General features: G+C 71.8%; 1 protein-coding gene across 1 annotated transcript; it reads right to left on the bottom strand.

Moving 5' to 3' along the window:
* Window positions 1–2,496: 2,496 nt before the first annotated feature.
* On the bottom strand, window positions 2,497–5,300 carry RBO1 (putative respiratory burst oxidase; the record flags this gene model as incomplete). Its single annotated transcript, XM_009042552.1, has 4 exons — window positions 2,497–2,833; window positions 3,396–4,153; window positions 4,363–4,956; window positions 5,070–5,300. 4 exons carry the CDS (start codon window positions 5,298–5,300, stop codon window positions 2,497–2,499), a joined length of 1,920 nt encoding a protein of 639 aa, XP_009040800.1.
* Window positions 5,301–7,799: the final 2,499 nt, after the last annotated feature.

The raw sequence follows: 7,799 nt of genomic DNA, 5'->3' as shown, positions 1-7,799 counted from the left end.
GTTACAAGGTATCAAGTCTCCGGTGCCTGACCCGAGCGGCCGCGGCCTTTTAGGATGAATCGGCACAAGCGCCGCCGACCGCGCCGGCGGCTCACCGTTCCGACTGGGAAAGGGACGCGTCGGCTTGGCCCTCGCGGCGGGCGCCTGGGCCCATGCACGCTCCATGCCGGCATGTGCCGCTCTGTCCCAATGCTATTTCAAGATCTGCCCCCCACTCGTGAAGCGCAGTTCAGAGAGCTCTCTTTGCCACAGAGCGGCCACCGCAGCTACAGCACGGAGCACGACCGCTGCCTGCGCGCTCCAAAGATCGTCCGTCCGACCGCTCGAACGCGCGCTGCAACGCGTCGCCGGCCTGCGTCGTCCGGCGGCGGGGCCGCGCCGCGCCATGTCGAGCTTCGCGCCGCCCGAGGCCGACAGCGCGCAGACGCCGGTCTACGGCCAGGAGCCGGAGCCGGAGCCCGAGCTCGACGGCGACGGCTACCGGTCGCTGACGCTCAAGCAGCACGTCGGCCGCCTGCTCTCGGTCGTCGTCTTCGTAATCATGCGCCCGCTCGGAGCCGCCGCACGAGGGTGATTCGAATGCGCTGCAACACGCGTGTGCCGTGCGCACTCACTGCAGAGAAGGGATCCACGCTGCGGGAACGCGTCGAGAGATGGTCGCTCGTCCGAAAATGAGCCGAACGCGGCGGAGACGGGAGCCGCCAAAGTTGGGACCCTCGCGCCGCCCAGGTTCCCCTTCGTCGTCGTCGCCCTCGGCTCGTACCGCCTCCTCTCGCTCGTCAAGGGCGCGCTCGGGACGAAGCAGGAGTGACGCGGGCGGCGGCCGGCGCCGCGGCCGCGCGCGAGCGGCGCCGGCCGCGCGGCGCCGCGCCCGCGGAGAGGGCCCGACGCCGAGTTTTGAAGGTGGCGCGAGTGCCGCCGCGAGGAGTCGCGCGACGAACTTCGCGACGACCCTCGGCGTATCTGCGGTCGAATTACGCGCGCGCGCGCGCGGGCCTAGTACTCCGGGTCGGGCACGTCGGGCACCTGCGGGGGGGGAGGGCGTCCTCGTCTCGCGCCGCGACGCCGAAAGAAACACACGCCGGGCGCGCGCGAAGTTCTGCTTCCATTCCGTGTAGTGCGAGCTCATCTTCCAGACGTAGTAGAACTCGATGATCTCCTTCGTGCTCTTCGTCTTCACGAAGCGCTGCACCGTGTGGAAGCACTTGCCGTGCAGGGCGAGGGCGCCTGGGGGGGGGGGCGCGGGGGGGTCCCGGCGGGGGGGGGAGAACGGCGGGGCGCCGCGGCCGCGCCTTCGAAGGTCGAGATCTCGCGCGGGCTCCAGGTCTCGACGACGAGCGGCCGTCGCACGGGCGACAGCATGGCGCCCAGGAGCGTCGGCCGCTCGACGCGGAACTCGCCCCGGTCCTGCGGGCGGCGGTGTCGGCGAGCGGCGGGGGGCGCGCGGGCGCGGCGCGACGCGCGGGCGCGGAGCCGTAGCGGCCGAACGTTACTGTGGGCACCATGAGGTCCGACACCATGTTGACGTAGTCCTCGACCTAGAGTCGCGGGTCGACGGCGGGACCGGGCGGCGCGAGCCGCGACGCGGGCGCGCACCATGCGCGACGTCTTCCACTGCTGTCGCGGCTCGCCGCCGGACTCCTCGCGCTTCCGCTTCGCCGGCGGCGGGCCGCCCTCGGCGGCGGCGTCGACCTTCGTCTCCTTCTTCGCCGCGAGCAGCGACATGGCTGCGACGGCGATGCCGCGTCGGCCGCGGCGTCGATGGCGCGCGCCGAGTGCGGCTCGACGACGTCTGGAAGGCCAAGCTCGGCGAGATGGGCTTCAGCACGGCGGTTTTGGAGGGCAATGATGGCTGCCCGCCGCGCGTCGTGAGCCCGCGCGCGCCGCCCCGTCGGCCATGGCCGCGCTCGGCTCCGCGCGCTGGGCGCCGGACGCGTGCCGCGACGACGTCGACGACGACGAACACCTCCGGGCGGGCCTCGTGAGCTGGGTCGTCCGCGACGTCGCGCGCGACGGCGCCGCCGCCGACGACGACGACGCGCGGCTGGAGCGCGCCGCGACGTTCCAGCGCGCGCGGGACCGCGTCGAGGCCGCGGCGAGCAGCGGCACGCTCGAGGACGTCGAGGACTTTCTGGACGACGTCGAGCGCTTCGTGTTGCCGGAGATGACGTCCGCACAGGTGGCGACGCTCCTGTCCTTCGAGGAGGCGCTGTCGAACGCGCACCTGCTCCTGGGCCGCTTCCGCGCGCGCGTCGCCGCGCGGCGCGCGGCGCTGGAGGGAGTGACGCGGTGGCGGCGCGGCTTCGCGCCGCGGCCGAAAGCGCGCTTCTTCCCCGTGGACCAGGAGTGGGCCGCGGCGCGCGTCGCGGCCTTCCTGCCCTCGGCGGACTGGCGGCGCCTCGCGAGCGCCTGCCGGGCGCTGCGCGCGGGCCTGGGCTAGGTCCGACGGCGCTTCGACGTCCGCCCCGCGGCGCGCGGCGCCGCTCGGTTTTAAAATTAGAAGTTCTCCTTGTGGAGCGTGAAGATGCAGTCGTCGTGCGTCGAGGAGTGCTTCTTGCACATGCGGTCGAGGTCCGCGCCGATGACGGGCGTGCCGCAGAAGCAGACGCCGATGTCCTTGTGGCGCCGGCCCGCGCGGACGCCCTCGAAGATCGCGTCCCACTGGGGCCGGCCGTTCCAGACCCACGTGTCCTGGAACCGGTTCGGCGCCGCGCCGCCCGCGGCCATGGCCGCGGCCTGGTCCTTGGACGACACGGCCGGCGACAGGAGCTCGTCGAAGAGCTGGCGCGCGGTGAAGACGCGCGGCAGCGCGCCCGGCTCGTCGCGCGGCGGCCTGGGCAGCACAAGAGTGATTCAACGTCGCTTCAACGTGAGTGTTCCGCGCGCGCGCGTTACGGAAAACACATCCATGCTTCGAGACCGTTCCGAGAGATGATCGCTCGTCCAAAAATCAGCCGAAACGAGTGGAAAATGGCCGAGATCGGAGCCTTTGAAGTTGGGAATTTCGCTCTCTTGTGCTGCCCTGGCGGCGGCGGCGACCGCATCGCCGCGGGCGCGCCGTGGCCCGGCCGCGGCGCGCGCGTCACGTAGACGTTGATCTCGCAGTAGCAGCGGTTCGCGACGGCGCCGGCCTCGCGGCCCCGGTACAGGTCGTACTCCAAGTCCGCGACCTGCGTGGAAATCGACCGCCGGTTTGGGACGTCCCGACCAAACTCTGAAATTCTCTAGCTCGGCCACATCGAAGTCGATTCGGCTGATTTTTGGACGAATCGATCGCTCTCGTCGACTTCTCGCAGCACGGCCGAAGATATCTGGTCCAAACCGTTCGAATACGCGCACGTTGAAGTCGGGTTGAATATTTGACTTCCGCACGGTCCGCGACGCGGTGCACGAACCACTCGAACGCGGGCACGTCGCCGTGCGCGACGACCCAGTAGAAGTGGAGGATCTCGGGCTTGAAGCCCGCGCGCCACCGGTACTTGAGCATGGCCGTGAGCACGGACGCGCACGGCGTCATGCCGATGCCCGCGCCCACGACGAGCACGGAGCCGTACTTGTCGTAGTGCATCGCCGGCGCCGCGTGGGGCCCGTCCACCCTCAGGATCTGCCCGAGGTCCGGGCCCCGGGCGCGGCCCAGGAGCAGCTCCCCCCGGTCGTCGCGCCGCGTGAAGTGGAACGGGTAGTCGCGGCGCGGCGCCATCATCTCGAGGTAGTCCTTCAACGCCTGCGTCCACGTCGGCGGCTCGCCCGGCGCGGCCGCGTGGACCTTGATGTGGCAGGACACGAAGTCGTGGTGCGCCGTCTCGTGCGCCGCGAGCAAGTCGTCGTCGCACACGGTCGCCGGGTCCGCGGACGCGCGGCGGTAGCGCCGCCACCGCGCGCGCGCGCGCAGCGGCAGCGCCGCCGGCGGGTCCACGGCGACGACGGTCTCGCCGTCGTCGAGGGCGACGCGCGCGCCCGCGGCGAGGTCGCCGCGCGCGGACGAGATCGTGAACGGGTGCCACTCGTGGCGGCTCACGAAGGGGCAGTTGAGCAGCACGTAGGTGCCCTCGGCGAAGTCGAAGTCGCGCTTGTCCGCGGGCCGGAAGTGGACCGCGAGCACGGGCGGGATCCACTCGACGCGCGCGACGAGGAAGGGCGCGTTGCCCCGGACCTGTGTGGAATTCAACCACTGGTTTGGGTGGTCCTGACCAAACTTCAGAACTCTCTAGCTCGGTCAAATCGGAGTCGATTCGGCTGATTTTTAGACGAATCGATTGCTCTCGTCGAGTTCTCGAAGCACAGCCGAAAATCTCGCGTCGAAACTGTCGCGTACGCTCACATTGAAGTCGGGTGAAGATTGAATTCCACACAGCCCCGGACGACGCGGCGCCGCCGCTCGTACGCGTACGCGGCGAGCGGCACGAGGCTCCAGAGGTAGAAGACGGGCCCGTGGAGGAGGAGCGCGGCGTAGTAGAGGAGGAAGAAGTGGTGGGCGACCCAGAAGACCTCGAAGTTCGCCCGCTTGACGGCGTCGGACGCCGCCGTGAAGATGAAGAACATGGCCACCAAGACGAGCGCTCCCGTCACGAAGGACGTGCCGCCCCAGCCCCACTTGGCGAAGCGCGCGACGGTGTAGCGCGGCGACGCCCAGTAGTTGAAGAAGTGGGCGACGGTGTGGACGAGCGAGAGCGCGAGCATCGTCCACGCGACGAGCTTGTGGAACTCGACGTTCTTGGCCAGAGGCACGTAGCGCGCGAAGGGCGACTCGAAGTACTTCTTGAAGAGCGCGCTCCGCTCCTGGGCCGCGCGGTAGTTGCCGCCGAGGCCGTTGAGCAGGATGAGCACGGACCGCGTCACGGGGAGCACGAGGAGCGCGCAGTTGAAGTTGAGCGCGACGCCCGCGGCCTGCGTGGAAATCGAATCTTCAACGACTTCAATGTGAGCATATGCGACGGTTTCGACGCAACTTGTTCTGATCTCCGTAGAGAACTCGACGAGAGCATACGATTCGTCCAAAAATCAGCCGAATCGACTTCGATTTGACCGAGCTAGAGATTTCTGAAGTTTGGCCCCGACGTCCCAGCTCACTGGTTGATTTCCACACAGCCCGCGGCCTTGGCGAAGGGCGCGAAGTAGGACAGGGGGCCGTTGCGGAGCGCGGCCTTGTTGAGGTCGCAGGCGTCGCGCCAGCGCGTGTAGGGCTTCGACCCCGCCGCGGGGCACGCGTCGCAGCCGTCGAGCTTGAGGTCGTCGCGGAGCAGGCCCCGCTCCGTCTCCCGGATCGCCTCGACCCAGATCGCGAGCGTGTGCGCGAACATGAGCGCGTTGGCGCCAAAGTAGAGGCCCACCCAGAACGTCGTCGCGAAGTTCGACGACGAGCAGAGCAGCGCGAGCCGCGCCCTCCAAGAGAACGCGTCGTCGTCCTCGCGGAGGTGCGCGGGCTTCCTGCCCGCCTTGGCGCTCCGGGCCCGGCCGCCGTCGCCGGCCTCGCGCCGCAGGAAGGCGAGCTCGTAGCAGGCCGCGGCGACGAGCGCGAGGAAGCCCGCGAGGCTCGTGCTCCGCGTCGTGCAGGCGAAGCCGCCGACGGCGCCGAGGAGGAGGCCCTGGGGCGCGACGCGCAGCCGGTAGAAGGCCCAGTCCGTCGGCATCCAGAGCCCGAAGCCCCGGGGCGCCTGCTCCAGGGCGAGGACCAGCAGGCCGCCGAAGACGGAGACGAGGCCGACGGCGAGCGAGCCGCCGAGGTTCTCGGCCCGGGACGCGGGGCCGTCCGGGTCGCAGCAGGCCGCGCGGTAGGCGACGCCGCCGCCGTCGGCGCCGGCGCCGACGACGCAGGTGCCGTTGACGCCGCCGACCACCGCGCCGCGGCGGATGAGCTTGCCGTTTATCGCGCGGTCGCGGACCTTGCACGCGTACGTGCCCGACGACGTCCACAGCACGCCGAAGACGCCGAGGACGACGAGCGCCGCCGCGGCGACGCGCGCCATGTTGTGCGCCCAGAGCGCGAACTGCTGCGGCCGCTCGCCGTCGAAGCGGCCGCTCGCCGCGGCCGGCGCCGCCGCGGGCGCCGCGGCCGGCCGCGGCGGCGCGCCGGGCGGCGGCGGCGGCTTGATGGGATTGTGGCTCATGACCAGGAGCGACGGCTCCCGCTCCCCGACCTCCTCGTCGACGGCCGGCGCGTCCGACGCGGCGCCGCGCGCGCCGGACGATTCCTCCATATTGCTGGCTTCTTTTTCTTGTAAAAGGGCTGCCCAAGGTGAACCTTCACGATCTCTTCACGTGAAGGGGAGACGATGGCTTGCGCTCGGCCCTGGGCAGGAAGCATGGCATGAGGCGCGGCGCCGCGCTGGGCTGCGTCGCCGCGCTGGCCGCGGCGCAGCCCTGGCGCCTCGGCACGGTCGACGACGTCGCCGTGTCGTCGCGGGCGTCCCCGACGGCGGCGGCGGCCTGCGCGGCGCGGGCGGGGCTGGCGCCCAACGCGTCGGCGTCTCGCGTGACCGTCGTCTACTCGGCGACGCTCCTCGGGGACCCCGTGGCCCACGGCTACGCCATCGCCCTGCGCCAGCTCGCGGCCTTCGCCGCCGCGGGCCTGCTCTGCCGCGGCTGCGCGGACTTCCACGTCGTCGTCACCGCCGCGGCCGCGCCGGCCGCGGCCGCGCCGGCCGCGGCCGAGGGCGCCGGCGCGTCGCTCGCCGCCGCCGCGGCCGACGTCGCGGCGACGGCGCGGCGCCTCTCCGGCGGCACCGCGACGGTGGCGACGGTCCGCGAGAACGGCTTCGAGGGCCCCACGCTCCACCGGCTCTGGCGCCTCGCGTGCGCGCGGCCGCGCGCGCTCTTCCTCTACGCGCACAACAAGGGCGCGACGCGCGTCGCCGAGGCCCCGCGGGGCCCGCCGCCGGCCGACGGGCCCGGCGCGACGCTCGGCGGCAACCGGACGGTCTGGGACAGGGCAGGACAAGAGAGCGAAATTCCAAACTTCAAAGCCTCATATCTCGGCCGTTTTCCACTCGTTTTGGCTGATTTTTGGACGAGCGATCATCTCTCGGAGCGCTCTCGAAGCGTGGGTGCTGTTTTTGAAACGCGCGCGCGCGGAACACTTACGTTGAAGCGACGTTGAATCACCCTTGTGCCGCCCCGCGGGGAACGCGGACGCGGCGAAGAGCTGGCCGTCGCGGGGCGCCGCGGCGCGCGTGGACCAGCCCCGGGAGAAGCGCGGCGCGAGGAGGAAGACGGGCGTGCCCCAGGACGCGAAGACGGCCGCGACGACGCCGCGGGAGCAGCGCACGGCCGCGGCGCCGCCCTCGGACGCGAGGTCCGCGTGCGGCGCCCAGGGGCCGAGGAGCTCCCAGGCCACGCGGTCGACGGCCTGGTTCAGGCGCCCCGTCGCCAGGGGCATGGCGCCGCCGTCGCCGAGCGCGCAGCTCGCGAGCGCGAGGCCCCGCGCGCCGTCGCGCGACCGCGCCGTGTCCGCGAATTGCTCCTCGCCGGACGTCCGCTCGAGGAGCCGCGGCGCGGCGACGTTGAACGCCGGTGGCCGCGCCGGCGGCGCGCGCGCGGCGCCGGCGCAGGCCGGGGCCTTCGCCGCGAGGCCGAGCCAGGCCTCGTAGTAGTGGCGCTCGGCCGTCGCGACGGGCTCGGGCCGCGCCGCGGCGTGCGCGCCGCGCGCCCAGAAGAAGTTGAACCACTGCCAGCCGCCGTTCGCCGGCGCGAGGCCCGCGTGGTCCATCGCGGCGCCGTGGTGGTCGAAGAGCGCGACGACGGCGCGCCACCTGGGCAGGAAAAGGGTGCGAAATTCCCAACTTCAAAGGCTCCTATCTCGG

The sequence above is a fragment of the Aureococcus anophagefferens genome, assembly GCF_000186865.1.
Source record: "Aureococcus anophagefferens unplaced genomic scaffold AURANscaffold_34, whole genome shotgun sequence".
Taxonomy (NCBI): domain Eukaryota; class Pelagophyceae; order Pelagomonadales; family Pelagomonadaceae; genus Aureococcus; species Aureococcus anophagefferens.
The sequence above is the reverse complement of the archived record's forward strand: the minus strand, read 5'-3'. Positions and strand labels throughout refer to the sequence as shown.